Source organism: Chelonoidis abingdonii, chromosome 8 (assembly GCF_003597395.2).
Source record: "Chelonoidis abingdonii isolate Lonesome George chromosome 8, CheloAbing_2.0, whole genome shotgun sequence".
In the NCBI taxonomy this organism is placed as follows: Eukaryota; Metazoa; Chordata; order Testudines; family Testudinidae; genus Chelonoidis; species Chelonoidis abingdonii.
Genome location: NC_133776.1, coordinates 59,442,269 through 59,458,103, shown reverse-complemented (window position 1 = coordinate 59,458,103; position 15,835 = coordinate 59,442,269). Strand labels below are relative to the sequence as shown.

Genomic DNA, 15,835 nt, shown 5'->3' with positions numbered 1-15,835 from the left:
ACCCCGTTGTGACTGTCCTTTCAGAGACTGTAGCTTTTTCATTTAGTGCTGGGCAAAATTTTCAGACTAAATTTTTTTATCCCATCAGAAAATGCAGGTTCAGGTCAACAGAAACATTTCACAAATTTGCAGCTAATTTCCCAACTGTTTTGTTGAAAAAAAATCCAAAAAGATTGAAGGGCTCATTTTTACATTTTCAGAATAAAAAGTTTTGATTTTTTTCCATTCAAAACAAATGGCATTTTGAATTTTACTTCAAAAACAAATAAAAAAGGTTAAAAAAACCTCAAAAATTAAATGAAACATTCAATTTGACCCAAAGTAGTGATGGGGCTGGGCTGGGAGTGCAGTGGCTGCAGGTAAGGGGTTTAGACACTCCTGCAAGTGTGCCCAGGGCCTTGTGCTTCATGTCTCAATGCAAGCACCTAAATACCTGCTGCTTGTGGAAAGGTTCTAGTGTGGCAGGGGGTGAGCTAAGAATATCCCAAGGGAGTGGGACTTCACATTTCTGGGCAGGTTATTAGATTAATCTCACCTCATGATCTCCTCCCATTTGACCAGACATGTAGTGGGAGACTGGCCTGTGCGAGCTCCATGCCAAGACATAACAGGTCCAACTGCAGGCCCAGCACAGAGGTTCTACATCAAAGGAGTGAGAGAGATCCAAGTGTCATTCACCAAAGAGCAGAGCACAGCCTGGGGCTCAGTGTCAGTGAGCGGAGAGCCAGGTGGTAGCGGCTAGCCTAGGACCACTCTGCGTTAGGCCCTGTACGAACACAGAGGCAGTTCCTTCCCCAAGGAGCTCACAGCCTAAGTAACTTCCTGTTCTCTTGCTCCCTCCTCACTCTGCCCCAGAGCCCCCATCTAATCCCCTCTAGCGCAGTCCATTCATCTCCCAGCTCCCTCTGGAGCACCCACTTACCCAGCTCCAGGGGCGGCTCTAGGCATTTTGCAGCCCCAAGCACGGCAGGCAGGCTGCCTTTGGCGGCTTGCCTGTGGGAGGTCCCCGGTCCTGCGAATTCGGCGACAGCCTGCGGGAGGTCCGCCGAAGCTGCGGGACCAGCGGCCTCTCCGCAGGCATACCACCGAAGGCAGCCTGCCTGCCACCCTTGCAGCGACTGGCAGAGCACCCCCCACGGCTTGCTGCCCCAAGCACGCGCTTGGCATGCTGGTGCCTGGAGCCGCCCTGCCCAGCTCTCTCTCTCTTTCTCCCATCCCCACATCACTTACTTTCTTTCTCTGGCACACAGGGCTGGGGACTGTTTTGTGTCTTCCTTCCCTGGGGGGAGAGAGTGGGGGTAGATGACTGGGGGTATTTGGGATATGGATAGATTGATATTTTGGGGAAGTTGGATGTTGGAGTAGATATCATCTGAGCTGTAGTGATGGATTTTGTGGGGGGCACCTGGCTGACTTGGGGACACATGGGTTTTGGAGGAGCAATATTCAGGTGGCAGTGGTTGGATTTATGGGTGCAGTGGCAGGGGAACTGGGAAAATGAATGAATGTATGCAGGTTGAAGGATTTTGGGGTGCACTTTGTAAGAATAGATGGGGGATGTGGATGGGAGAGGGGCAGGGATGTCTGGGAGTAGGAGGGCAGTAGCAGTAGGTTTGTGGATGGGACCTGGGGGCTGCATGGAATGAGGGAGACAGGGCTGGAAGGGTGGGCATTAGAGGGGGTGCATAGCTGTTTGGGGGTGAGGGAGACAGGGCTGGAGGAAGGGGATTTGAGGGGGGTGCAAGGCAGTCTGGGGGTGAAGATGGGGCTGGAAGGATGGGGATTGGAGGGGGTACACGGCGGTTTGAGGGCTGGAGAGGCGGGGATTGGAGTGGGTGCATGGTGGTCTGGGGGTGGGAGGGGACAGGGCTGGAGGGATGGGGATTGGAGGGGGCGCATGGCGGTTTGGGAGTGGGAGGGCTGGGTTGGAGAGGTGGGGATTGGAGGGGGTGCATAGCGGTTTGGGAGCTGGAGAGGTGGGGATTGGATGGGATGCGTGGAGGTTTGGGGGTTGGGGAAAGCTGTGCTTCCCCATTAGCCTCTTCTTGCCCGTTTGTTTTCCTTCTACTCTAGTGCAGGGCGGGGAAGCGCAGCCATTGCTCGGACGCCCCCTGCCAGCCGCCTCTCTCCAAGTTCCTGGTATCGGTCTCTCCCCCCGCAGCGGGAGCAGGGGCCGCGGCCACCCCGGCCCGGACATTCCTCCTGCAGGGCAGTGACGGGGAGTGACCCTGCCAGCTCCCGCCCCCTCGCTTCAGCCCGGCGCTTCCTTTCCTCGCCGGCTCCGCACGCTGCCCGGCCGGTTACAGCATCCCGAGCCCGCAGGCAGGGAACGCAGCCGCCCGGCCAGCCCCGGATCCCGCCCCCCGTAGCAGCTTTACAGGCACTGGTCGGCTTATTGAATTAACGTTCCGGTACTAGGCGGCCGGGGAACGCAGGGTCTGCACCCAGGAGCCTGCGCAGGAACTGGAGCCGGCCCGGAAGCCGCTGCTGCAGCGGGGAGCCGGCCCGCTCTGCTGGAGCCAGGGGAACCGGATCAGGTGGCTGGAGTCGGCGTGGGAGCGGCCGCTGCGCAAAGGAGCCGGCTCGGGTGACAGCAGAGAGCTCGGCATGACTCTCAAGTCGAGCCGTGGCGACAGCGTGAGCAGCATGCGGACAGCGCTTTCCGACCTGTACCTGGAGCACCTGCTGCAGAGCCGGCCCAAGCCCGAGGTAAGACGGGCGCTTCCTGGGGCAGGGACAGCGGCAGGCCGCCGCAGTAGGGTAGCACGCCCTGGGAAGCTGCGACAGCCGGGGAGCCAGCGGCAGGGCAGAGTGTGATGGGGGAGCCCAGCCGAGCAGAGTGGGATGGGGGAGCCAAGCCGAGCAGAGTGCCCAGGGCCTCTAGCAGCCAGGTCCAGGGCCGTCCAGAGGATTCAGGGGGCCTGGGACAAAGCGGGACAGCCGCAGCGCTTTTACTTACTTGGCGGCAGTCTGGGTCTTCGGCGGTGGGGGGCCCTTCAGTAGCTCCACGTCTTCGGCAGCACTGAAGGCCCCTGCCACCGAAATGCCGCTGAAGACCCTGACCGCCTCTGGGCCAGGGCTCCCGGAGCCCTGCGGGGCCCAGGGCTTGGGGCAAATTGCCCCACTTGTCCCCCCCCCCCCCGGGCGGCCCTGGCCAGGTCTTATACAGTGTGGGGCGATAGCCCCAGGACACTTTATGTTTGGGGGCTCCCCTCACTGGGAACACACTATTAGCTGCTAACTTCCCTGGGGTAGAATTGAGTGACCAAGCAGTTTGATGTACACTTGTGGTACAGCGCCAATCACATTTCACTTCCCTCCCTACAGCTGGCAAAGTGGGGGTACTGGGAGCTAAGAGGTCTGGGTCTCCCAGTGTGAATTTTGGCAAGTCTCTGCACCGCTCCATTTCTCAGTTTCTACATCTGCAAAATGGGGATAATGATCCCTCTTCCAGTGCGAGATCCACAGGTGGAAGGTGCTTATTGCAAAATCTCTTGATTCTTATTCACTCTAGTCTCTGGCCCTTGGGCATGTGTAGCCTTTTCTGTGAGGTCACTGAAGGGTTGAGACTGGCTTCAGTGAAGCTGCTCTTCACAACACTGAGGATCTCAGTGTTTAGGAATCCAGTTCACTTGCCTCTCCCCCGTCCCCCACTCTGTCCACGGCGCTGGCAGAGATTGTGGACCTCATCCTGCTCCTGTTTGCTCTGGTTTGAATCCAAGGCGACTCCCTTGAAGACAGCAGCATTAGAGCAGTGTAAAACTGCTGTGAGTGGGATCGGGGTTAGAGCTGGGAGGTGCTGTGGCTGAAGAACAGGGAGGGAGTGCTTGCTCTGTGTTACTCCAGTGCTACCTTCCTGGCTGACATGAGGACAGCATTGATTGGTTTTGGAGCCCTTGCCTCCAGGCCAGGGTACAGTGAGGAAACCCTAATCTGAGGGCAGGGAGAGCTGCAGATGCAAAAGCAGGGTGTGAGGGAAGGAGGTGGTATTCACTGTCCTTAGATCTCTTAGTGGGGTGGGGGACAGCTGAGGGGCTGACAGCTGTACCTACATCTGTAATGAACTGTCCTGCTCTGTTTCCCTGTTGCCATCACGCTGCAGCATTTCATGGGTGGCTCTCCTCTCTAGGTGGATAGGCATGCGGGGGGGAGGCAAGTGAAGCTAGTTTGGAAGAGGATTTGCCATTTTGCTCCTGGGCAGGGAATGGGTAGCTGAATGGGAGGACGAAAGTTGCAGTTCCAAGCTAAAATGAGACTCTTGTTTTTGCTGCAAAGTTGTAGCTGGTCTGAACTGGAACTGCCTGTCACATGAGCTGATTTAGCTGCTGAGCAACCTCCAGCAAGCAGGTCCACACGTCAAGCTGGAGGAGATGTGGCAATGGATTTTAGCCCTGGGAAACTGGGGCAAGCCAATCTTGCACATGCGTCCTAATTCCTACTCCTGAGACAATGATCATTGTGTGGGAGGCTTCATACACAACAGCACTGGCTGAATGGCAGTGGCATTGGTTAAGAAAACATCTGCAGTGTGCCCCCCTGCTTCAAGGCTATTTTGTCAGTTAGTGTAAATTGGGGTATCTCCAGTGCAGTCACTGTAGCTCTGATAATTTACATTGCCTGAGGATCTGGCCCGTTATCCCAGAAGGCTTGGGAATCTCAGCACTGTTAGGGTGTGCAGCTTTCAGGCTGCAAAGCTGTGCAGTTGAGCAATGACTGCTTCTCTTTTTAAACTCACAAAAGCAGGGAGGAAATTGGAGACCAGACTGAAACTTTATCCTTAACCCACCCTGTTGTGCAATAAAGCTATAGAAAGAAAAACAACTATCCATCATGAGTGAGTTAAATGTGAGCTTTCATCCAGAACTCTGGATTCTCTCTCTTTTTGGTGGCTGAAATCTGGCACCATGAGGAAAGCTGAATGATCTTGTGTGGAAGATGGGATTTGGTCCTTCTGTCAAACCAAAGAAACTTTTCACATTTCCTGCCCCCCATCTCACCAGCCTGGAATCCCACAGCTGGCTCCACAGCAGGTGTAAATTGTTGCGCCCACATAGACTTCAGTGGAGCTGTGACAGTTTATACCCACTATGTGTCTGCTCCCCAGTCTTTCCTTTTTATGCCCTGTTCTGCATCAGAGTGTCTTTAACCCTTTAGGAGCCACAGTGAGAGAGTGACACAAGGGACATGCAATTAGTCATGTGAAATCCGAAGAAGCTGTGTGGGGCTGGAGGGTGAAAGTCATAAACAGCAGGGCTGATGGTGAGCTGGGATGGCACAGGGCTCTTCTGTTTTTTCTTAAAGGTCTCCTGATGTGTATCAGGACATTTGGGACAGGCCTTCGTAACAGCACCAGGAGGGGGCTATGTATTTCTGAGCCCATGAATCAGACTGCCTAGTCACCAAGACCTCGCACTTCAAAGAAATGGAGAAAATGCTGAGTGTGTGGCTAGTTACAGGCTCGCTGTTAGAATCTGAAGGTGCATCTACACTTCGAGCTGGGGCTGTAACTCTCAATTTGCAGAGAGATACTCGCACAAGCTATGATGGAGCCAGTGTGCTGAAAATCGAGGGTAGCCTCAGGTATGTCGCCCCAAACTGGGAATTGCACCTCCAGTTCCAAGTGTAGACAGACCCTTAGGGACTTCAGGCAATGGAAAAATCTCCAGCCGTACAGTCTTGGAGCCATCTCTGGCAGTGCAAAGCTGCAGTCCTCCCCCCATTTATGAAGCTATCTAGCCCAGATCTTCAAAGGTATTTAGGCACCTGAGGATCTGGACCTCTGTAACTGCCCCACACTCTAAACTCTGGTCAAATGGAGTGAATGGATTGTTCCTCTCTCTCTTTGTTTTGACAGTGTTTATGAAATCTTCTGTGTAGCAAGCCTGACCACCCTGGAGTCAAGATTGCTCTCTGGGAACAGGGGACTGGATTGTTGCAATACAAATTAATGCAAAATCCTATTCTGCATTCCCTCCTCACTCCAGCCATACATTTCCCTAAGTCCTAGCACCACCCATCACAAACTTTCCATGGGGCATTTGAAGATACAGTGAGAAAATGCTTGTAAAATACTAATAACAGAGCCAACCTCAAATGCATTCAAGGGTCTCATCCTGCTTCCACTTAAGCCAATGTCAAAGCTCTTAGGCCAGAAATTCTGAGGTTGGGTGATGAGTAGGGCTGTTGAGAAATGGGTATTTCAAGGGGAGTTTCGCACTTTCAAAATGCCTTCTCTTCTGGATCGAAAATAAAAATAACAAAAATCTGAATTCCTTGTGAACTGAAATTCTGGAAAAAAAATCACTTTATGTCGATCAGCCTGTTTTGTTTTGACAAAATCAAAGCATTCCAATTTTGCATCTTTTAAAATTTCGTACTATTTTTCAGAATAAAAGCAAATTGCAATGAAAAGTCATTTCAAAAAGGAAAATTGAAATGTTCTGTTCCAAAAAGTTCAAAATGGGCAGTTTTGCCCTCATTGCAATGTTTTTTTAAATTGACAGTGCTTTAAATAATAATTCAGTCGCAATGGGCTCCCCGCTGGCTCCCAATACTGGGTGGGAGTGGCGAAGGGAGAGGGTCCCTGGCCCCTCGTGCATTGACGCTTAACCCTTTCACCTGTGCTTACTGCTGTGGCCATATTGGTGGGGTCTCCATGGCTTCTCCTGACTCCATGCTACCTCCTCTTTTCTCTCTAGTTACTGGATCATACACTGCAGCCAGGTGCTCTTTCCACCTCTCGACCTATGAAACCACGGAGCCCTCTGTCCCAGTCTGCCAAAGCCCTCCTGCTGCAGTTACATGCAGACGCAGGAGATGGCTGTGAAGCACTGGCCCTTTGGAAGGGTCCTGTGCCTCCAAGTAACCCCTTATCAGTAGCCAGATGGCAGGGTAAGGTGTGGGGAGGTTCTACTGTCTTTGTGCACAGATAGTGGGTGCCATGGGGATGTTGGGGAGGGGCAGGAGAGACTGGTCGAGTTGTGCTGTTGATACACTAGGCTTGTGAGACTGGGCCGGAACAGTGGCCCTCTGCTAGAGAGAGCGTAGGTTGGTGTTGGGGCTCTGCCTTTGCCCTCTGTCCCAGATGGGGGCTGGGATTCTAGGATAAGTGGCTGTTGGGCTGTGTCTCTTGTTGAAGTGTGCAGGGGCTGATGGAGAAAGGTGCCAGGTTGGCAGCCCTGGGATCTGAGTGGCTCCCCAGGAGGATTATTTGTATCCTGCAAAAGGCAAGAGGAGGCCCCTGGAGGCAGAATGCCTTTTCTTATTCACTAGGGTAAGCACAGGGGCCAGGCTTCCCCCAGCCATCTTGCCCTGCCAGCGTGCCTCAGCCCTGAGCCGGGGGGCTCCGGCAAGAGGGGAGTTCTGTCTCCATTGTCCATTTGTTCCTTGGCATCTGCTGGGGCTGCTGTGAAGGGGGCATGTGTGGAGGATAGGTCGCTCAATGACTAGTAGCCAGGATGGGCAGGGACACAGCCCCATGCTCTGGGTGTCCCCAAGTCTCTGGCTGCCAGAAGCTGGGACAGTATGATGGGATGGATCACTTGATTGCCTCTTCTATTCACGCCATCTGAAGCACCTGGTGCTGTCGGCAGAGAGGATACTGGGCTAGACGGACCTTTGGTCTGACTCAGCATGACCGATCTTATGGTCTGATGTGCCAATGGTGTTGCTGGTTTGCAGGGTGCTTGATCATATGGCCCTGGACTGGGATCCACCAAAAACCCCTGGCAGCAGCTTCCAGCCTCCACTCGCCTTGGCTGGGTTTGAACTGGGGAGCTCAGTGCAAAGGGCTCTGTGTCACTTTAATCTTCCCCTGAGCTACACCATCCATCCCCCGCATGGCAGTTTAATTCCCAGTGCATGATAGGGCTACTGACTGACAGCTACGGTGTCTGTGCGTGGCCATGGCCTGTTGCAATGAGGCAGCGGTGAGGGTGCTGTGAAGGGAGTAGACTTGTGCAGTGGAGCCTGCCTCCCGTCTGCAGCTGGCTGTGCAGTGATCCCTGCCTGGAGGGTGATCCTAGAGAAAGACCTAGATCATTGTGTGTTTTTGACCTCATTTGTCACTGCACAGCTGTTTCCTTGGGTCCCTGTGCCAGCCTGGAGTGGGCAGAGAGCCAGCAGCGCCCTTGGGTTTCTGCGGGGTGACTTTATATCTGCCCTTGTTAGTCAGGGCTTCCCTTGGGTGACCTGGTCTTTCAAAGTTGACCTGAAGAAGTAACCGAGAGTGAAGCAGGTAGTGGAGGTAGATGGCCCTTATCCTCTTTCAGGGGGCCAGGCATTAGCAAAGCGTACCATGCTGGTTGATCTTTGGACAAGGGTGATGGCTGTTCAAATGATCTAATTGCTGTGAAGTTAATGCTTGATCACCTGCCAGTGTGTTCCCTGCCTGCTGTAGCAAGGTTGGCAGCATTTGGCTGGAGAAGCTTGGCCTCCTTTGCTAAGCTGGGGCTGCTTGCACCGCCCCTCCCCTAGGACCCGTGTGACCTGGAGGGATGAGAGTTCTTTGCCCTTTCCAAGGAGTCTCCCCTCTCCAGCCTGGGATCTGGGTTCAGCCCATTTTTTGAAATGGGGGCCCACTGCAAAATTCAGGTTTGGATTTCAGACACTCCAGAGCTTGGGTCCAGATCCCGGGGGTGATCTGGTTGCTCTATGTTGCTCTCAATAGAATGCTGGGGGCGGGGTTGGTACATTTGGTGGCTGAGTGCATGCACTGCTCCCCCATTCCTTGGAACGTGTGGCCCTAGCAGGGCACGTTTCCATCACCGTACCCAGTGCAGCATGGCCCATTTGCTAAGCACCATCAAGGCCACTTTGTACAGAGTAGCAGCTCCTAGTGCCTCCTCCTTTGCCACCCATTACACAGCTATTGCACTGAGCTCAGGAGCTGTGTTGTCCCTGGGCTCTGACTTGACCTGGATCCCATTTCCAGTGAGGTACAGCAGTAACCCACATTCTCTCTTCCTGGATTCTGCTGAGCTGGCGTTCAGTCTGTATTTTAACTTCAGCTGGCTCCTCGCAGTGCTCCTGAACTCTGAGCCCTCCTGCAGATGTTTCCTCTCCCTCAGAGGGATTTGAGAGCCCTGCGTAAGCAGCCGGCTCTGCCAGACCCTCATCGCCTCGACTCTCGAAGGGTCGAGAGGTCACAGGCTATACAAGGCCAAAGCTTTGGAACAACAATGCTGCGGGTGTGTGCTAGGCAGGAGGTTTACACTGAGCAGGCTGTGACACTGTCCCTATGGTCACATTCCCCTAACCCGGTAAGGCCATTACACACGATCCCTTAGTGCTTCTGTTTCATCAGCAGCACCAACTCGGAATGGAGGCTGTTCGTAACTCTGAACGAAACATTCTGGTTCTTTCCAAAGTTTACAGCTGAACAGTGATTTAACACAGCTTTGAAACTTTGTTCAACAGGAAAAAAAATGCTGCTCTTAACCATCTTAATTTAAATGAAACAAGCACAGAAACAGTTTCCTTACCTTGTCAATCTTTTATTAAACTTTCCGTTTATTTATTTAGTACTGTACATTTAACACAGCACTGTACTATATCTGCCTTTTTTTTTTTTTGTCGTGGCTGCTGCTTGATTGCGTATTCCCAGTTCCAAATCAGGGATATGGTTGACCGGTCAGTTTGTAACTCTGGTGGCTGCATTTCAGTGGGAAGTATTTGAGTGTTCATAAAGTTTCATCGATTCCAAGGTGAGAAGGGTCCATTATGATCACCTAATCTGACCTTCTGTATAGTATGGGCTAGAGAATTTCCTCAAAATAATTTCTAGTGCAAATCTTTTGGAAGAAGATCCAGTCTTGATTGAACAATTGGCATTGCTGGAGAATCCACCACAACCCTTGATAAATTGTTCCCTTGTTTAATTACACTCATTGTTAAAAATGTACCCCTTATTTCCAGCCCGAATTTGTCCAGCTTCAGCTTCCAGCCATTAGATCGGGTTAGACCTTCCTCCGCTAGACTGAAGCCCATGATTAAATATTTGTTCCCCATATAGGTACTCATAGATAAGGTTACGATTTAGTCACGGGTATTTTTGGTAAAAGTCATGTATAGATCATGGGCAATAACCAAAAAGTCACAGCCCATGATCTTTCTGTGACTTTTACTAAAAATACCCTTAACAAAACCTTACCTGCTTGGGGTCGGGGGATGGCAGTGCTCCAGCTGACTCTGCCGCTCCTGGGGATTGGGGGCAGCTCGGAGCCCTGCTGCCAATGCTGTTTCTGGGGGTGGCCCAAGGCTCCACCAGCACTGCTGCTCCTCTGGGCAGGGACAGCCTGGAGTGCTGCTGCTGCTCCCGGACTACTGCTCCAGGGCAGTGCCTGGGACCAGTTGCCTGGGGCCGCTGGAGCAGCGGCTGGTGTGGCTGGCCTCAGCTGTTGGGGCGTCCTGGGGTCAGCTACTGGAAGTCATGGAGGTCACAGAAAGTTCCAGGATCTGTGACTTCCATGACCTCTGTGAAAGATTTTCAGCCTTAATCATACACTGTATTTGAGTCACACCTTCACCTTCTCTTTAAGCTAAACAGACTGAGCTCCATGAATCACTGTACGGCTTGATATTCTCATCCTTTAATCATTCTCTTAGCTCTTCTCTGATCCCTCTCCAGTTGATCAACATCCTTCTTGAATTGTGAGCACCAGAACTGGACGCAGGATTCCAGCAACGGTTGCACCCGGGCCAAATCCAGAGGTAAAATAACCTCCCTGCTCCTACTTGTGATTCTTCTGTTGATGCATCCCAGGCTAGCATTAGCCCTTTTGACCACTGCGTCACATTGGGAGCGCCTGTTCAGCTGATTATCCATCACGACCCCCAAATCTTTTTTAGAGTTACTGCTTTCCAGGATAGAGTCCGTCAGCTTGTAAGTGTGGCCTGCATGCTTTGTTCCTAGGCATAGACATTTTCACTGAGCTGTATTCAAATGCAGATTGTTTGCTTTCGCCCCATGCAGTCTGATGGACTGTCTGGGTAAAAGGCCCTATATAAATTACAGTCAGTCATAGCCAGCCAGTGACCGTATTGAATATGCCGCCAGGCTGATTCACTGCTATCAGTCAGCTCCTGGACAGGGTGTTTTGTCCATTCCTCAGCTGAAAGCAAAGGTCAGGGCTGGGGAGGAGCAGAGGTTCCTACGCTGCCCCAACCTTTGTGACAGTGCCTGAGCTCAGCTGACTGGAATGTGCTGCTTTGCTGAGCCTGGCGTTTGAGGGCTGCTGATGTACTGGAATCGTGCTGTATCATATATGCAGAGGAAGCCAAGGAGAGATAAGAGGGGAAGCCATGCTGACTCTGCTCCCCTGGAGGCACTTTGAACTCTGGCTGGGGCCAGAGTGAGACTTTGTCCCGCTTCCCAAAGGTCCCTGCCAGCTCTGCTGGAGAAGGCAAACAGGGAGCAGCATGTCTGCTGTCTGACTCAGAACAGTTCTGTTTCCCCTTCTCTCTCTCTGGTGGCCCAGGGCAATTTCACCATGTGTCGTTCCTCATCTCCCGCTGTCTGTCTGCTCCCTGAACCCAGAAGCATCTGCATGGGCGGCGCGTATCATAGGCCAGGGGAGGCTAAGTCTCCCCTAACCCAGGCCGTGTCCTCACCAATGCTCCACCCTGAGGACCCCCTCTGTCCCCTGAGGCTGGCGGGGGCTCCTCCAGCCATGGGGGGCCCCTCAGGGCTCCAGCGGGCAGTGCCTCAGGCAGAAGGGGGAAGGCCAGGGGATAGTCTCCCTGAAGGGGAGGTTCACCCGCCACCCATGAGCATCTGGTTGTCCCTCTGTCTTCCCAGCCTGGATTGCAGACCCAGCCCCCTACCTGATATTTTAGCTGTTCTCCCTTCCACCAAAAGCCCAGGCTTTCTTGGAGCTTGTAATAGCCACGTTCACAACCTGGGTCTGAGGCTTGGCTGCAGGATCCGTAGTCTGAAGGTATTTAACAAATTTGGCAGAAGCAACCTGTTTGGCTCTTTTTAATTTCTAGATGATTTTTTGGGCTTTCAAAGATAGCTTCTTTCAATAAATCTGGTGTCCTATCTGGCTCTGCCGATGCCCTGCAATCCTGACTGCAGCTCTCTCTAGGAGTCCAGGCCAGGCATCTGCGCAGCTGTGCGAATGCACCATAGTCCTGATTTGCACCGCCTGCTATTCCAGTGATGGATTCTACCCTCAGTTCTGTCAGGGCAGCTTTCTATCTTCCTTGGTTCCAGTCTGGGGGTCTTCGTGTGGCTCTGCTGATGCACCCTTGACCTGATTTGCAGCATCACCCCATAGTATGTCCCCCAGTGCACCTCAGTCCTGAAGCATGTCCCACCCCACCCCACCCTGCTATGCCTGCCCTAGACTTCTCACCCAACTCTTCCAATGCAGCATGGCCAACTCCAAATGTTCAGAAATCATTAGTCAGGCTCCTTCTTTGAGTCACAGGATTGGTGTAAAATTCATGAGATTTGTTTTTAAAAACAATACTGTTTCGGTTCATTTTCTTGCATTTAGTTTCTGAGCCTTTAGGATGCATTCAGATTCGATTTCCAAGCTCTTCTCTTTGACCGTGGAGGTTAGAATGTCCATTCTTTTTAAAATGAAACCTCAGATTCTCATCTGAGCACAGGACTCCAGGAGCTGGGGCTTTGAATAAGGCACCCAATATCGCCGTATCACCAGGCTCGTGGTAAAATCATGAGAGTTGGCAACTTTGTAACATGCCTCAAACCTGACCCACAGCCATTCCCTCCCTTCTCCCCCCGCAACCATTCCAGTCCTAGCACTCAAAACAGCTCCACCAATGCCCCTCAAACCTGACCTGCAGCCCCCATCTCCCCCTAGAGCTCTGTACTCCCCACACAGCTTTGCCAGTGCACCTTAGGCCTGCAGTTTGCCTGCCCCCCGCCCTTGCTATTGCAGCCCCTAGCCCCTTTTGTCCAGCATCTGCTAGCACATGTTGAATTGCATTGTGGTTTTGTAGTGTAGATGAATGTGAAGTGTGTGTGTGGTGTAGGGAGAGAAGTTCCTATATCCCCACACGCATGCTCTTGAAGACAGGAAGCTGCACCCGACTGAGTCTGCATTCTCTGTGTACAAGGCTGGTTCCAAAACAGGCCCAGTCTACACTAGCAGTGCCAGTTCAAGTGTGATTTATGATTCTAACTGGCAGAAGCCCTAATGTGTAGACAGGTTAAAAAAAATGCTTCTGCTGCTATCACTTATTTCATTCACCAACCTTAAGTAAGGCTCCTTGTTTGTCATGGAGGTTACAGAAGTCACGGAATCCATGACTTCCTGCAACCTCTGTGACTTCTGCAGCGGCCTGTGTGGCTGACCACAGGGTCGCCCAAGCAGCTGCCTTGGGGATAGCTTCTCAGGTGGCCCTGGGGACAACCACACTGGTTGCTGCTGAAATGGCTCTGCAGCCAGCCGCTGCTCTGTCAGCCCTGAGCAGCTGGCCCCTGGAACCACCCGAGCAGCAGCTGATGTGACTGGCCCTAGGGACCACCTGAGCAGCAGTCCCGGGGGTGGCGGGAGCAGCCACAGCTCAGCATCTCCAGCAGCAATCTTGGGGTGGCCAGAGCAGCTGCTGGCCCTGGGTCTTCCCCCGCCATCCCTGGTGACAGCCAGATTGGCAGCGGCCCCCTGGGGCTCCCACCTCGGTGGTGGTGGGAGCAGCAGCAGACCCCCCACTACTAGTGCACAGGCTTCCTAGGATGACCAGACAGCAAATGTGAAAAATTGGGATGGGGGTGGGGGGTAATAGGAGCCTATGTAAGAAAAAGACCCCAAAATCGGGACTGTCCCTATACAATTGGGACATCTGGTCACCCTAGGCTTCACCCCCACAGTGCTCACCCCTCAGACCGTCCCTCATTCCCTAAGATTCAGTCGGGGTATTTATGGTAAAAGTCATGGACAGGTCACGGCCTGTGATTTTTTGTTTCTTGCCCGTGACCTGTCCATGACTTTTTTATTAAAAATACCCGTGACCAAATTATACCCTTAACCATAAGTGATACCAGCAATGGCACTCTGATGCTGGTATAACCTGCAAACCTTTCCCCATGTAGACATGTCCTTAGTGTTTACCCCTAAGGTGAAAGGAGGGGAGGGTACAGGCAAGGTGTCAGATAAGTTGCAGAGGAATCCAAGGTCAGTTTAAAAACGAACAAAATAACCAAAAATCAAGGAAACTAGAGAAAAACAATTTCCCACCGAAGTCTGATCCTGTGTCTTCTGAATGTGCTTTGCAGCTGGGACTGAGGGTGAGTGGAGTGGAGCAGAGCAGTGGGAGTGGCTGAATCAGCTGGTTGAAGAGACGTTTTGAGTTCAGAGCAGAAATGTCTGAAGACAAATTGATATAAGAGTAAGGCACATGGTGATCTCTGTCTCAGATTTGTCCCAGAGAGGTTCTGTATCACACACTAACACAGTGTGTGTCTTTGTTTCCCCTAGTGGCTGGCCCACATAAGAAGATGAGTGTCTACTACTGCTATAATCTAGGGGAGTTATTCCTGTAATTCAAGTGGCAGAGGCTCATGCTTTTAGCACTGAAGGTCTCAAGTTCAAATCCTGATCATAGCCCAAGCAGGTTCAGTTAAACTTGCTCCTCCTGGAATGTAGAGTGGTTTGTTTGCAGCCTGCTGGCTTCTTGAAAAGATTATACTGTGCCATCTCTTTTTAACTCCAGTGTAATTTGTTGGGGTTCTATGAGATCCTGGGGCACAAGCAAAGTGCTTCACATGGGCTGAGCAACTGGCCACCATCTTGGACTCCTCCCAGGGTCCGGTGGGAGAGCAGGACCTCGGAGGATGCTAGAGACTGCATGCAACAAGGACAGGCTGCATTAATTCCATGTGACATGATACAACATGCAAAATCACGAGTACAGGAGTAAAACTGACAAGCCACAATCATTTCCTGGTGTGAGCTGGCCAGGACTCCTGATCTGAGCTCCTGTAGCCTGATCATCAGTCTTCTGACATATGCTGACATGGGAAGCCTAACACACATGTCCTTCCAGTAGCCCCTGCTGCAAGGAGCCAGGGTTGCCTACGTATTAACCATGAATGCATGTTGCCACCTCAGCACCAGAAGAGGTTAATGGGCTTGGTCCTGGCCAGGGCTGCTCTCTGCAGCTCATTAATTGTTCCTGAAGCAGTAAAATCAGTGGACTAATATCTACGCTGGAACAGCTGGAGGTGTTTGCTTTACCCTAGCGAGTGCTGGGAGCTGGCTAAAGAGGATGATTGTATAGTGCCAGCTGGGGAGGGGCGAGGGATGTCTGACAAGCTCACCGCCAATGGATGTGTCATTGGGGCCCAGCATGGGATAGCAGGGGCTGCAGGTCAGCAGTGAGCTGCCCAAGCAGGACTCATTGCAGGGATATGGACTGGAGTACAGGGGGAGCTGCGGGTCAGGACTGAGGAGCATTGGCCAGGCTGAGTGGGGCCTAAGACTGGAACTGAAAGAGGCTGCAGGGCTGAAATGAGGTGCCACTGGCCCCTGGCACTTGCAAGATGCACTCTGGGTGAAATCCTGTGTGCCTAGCTTATTTCCCAGGATCCCTCGGCATGCTGGCCAAGGGCCTAAGTGGTGTCATTGCATCAACTTTGGTGGAGTCGAGCCCACTTTGTCCCAGGAGGAATCTGGCCCATTGCTGTTTATAGATTTCTACTGGTGCGTTGTGTAAGATCCTCCGGCCAAGGGATGATTAAGTCTCCAGAGCTTCACACACATGGTCTGCAACCTGGCTTTGGGATGGTTCCTCTTCCCTTCTGCTTATTGGCCAGTGGAAAGCATCACTGTATTGGGACCAGGTCAGTCATGGGGAGTGAGAATGC

At 52.4% G+C, this 15,835-nt stretch overlaps 1 protein-coding gene across 5 annotated transcripts in view; it reads left to right on the top strand.

The window, feature by feature from the left end:
- Nucleotides 1-2,269: 2,269 nt before the first annotated feature.
- Nucleotides 2,270-15,835, top strand: part of MPP1 (MAGUK p55 scaffold protein 1) — a 43,518-nt gene continuing 29,952 nt past the window's right edge. Inside the window, exon 1 of one of the 5 annotated variants that reach the window (XM_032772314.2) lies at nt 2,270-2,709. In XM_032772314.2, coding sequence (XP_032628205.1) covers nt 2,608-2,709 — 102 coding nt within the window. In that variant the 5' untranslated portion in view covers nt 2,270-2,607. Of the gene's footprint in view, nt 2,710-6,980; nt 7,048-7,089; nt 7,274-10,605; nt 10,711-15,835 lie in introns of those variants that run through there. The other 4 variants (XM_032772316.2, XM_032772317.2, XM_032772319.2 and 1 more) reach the window with 4 other exon arrangements.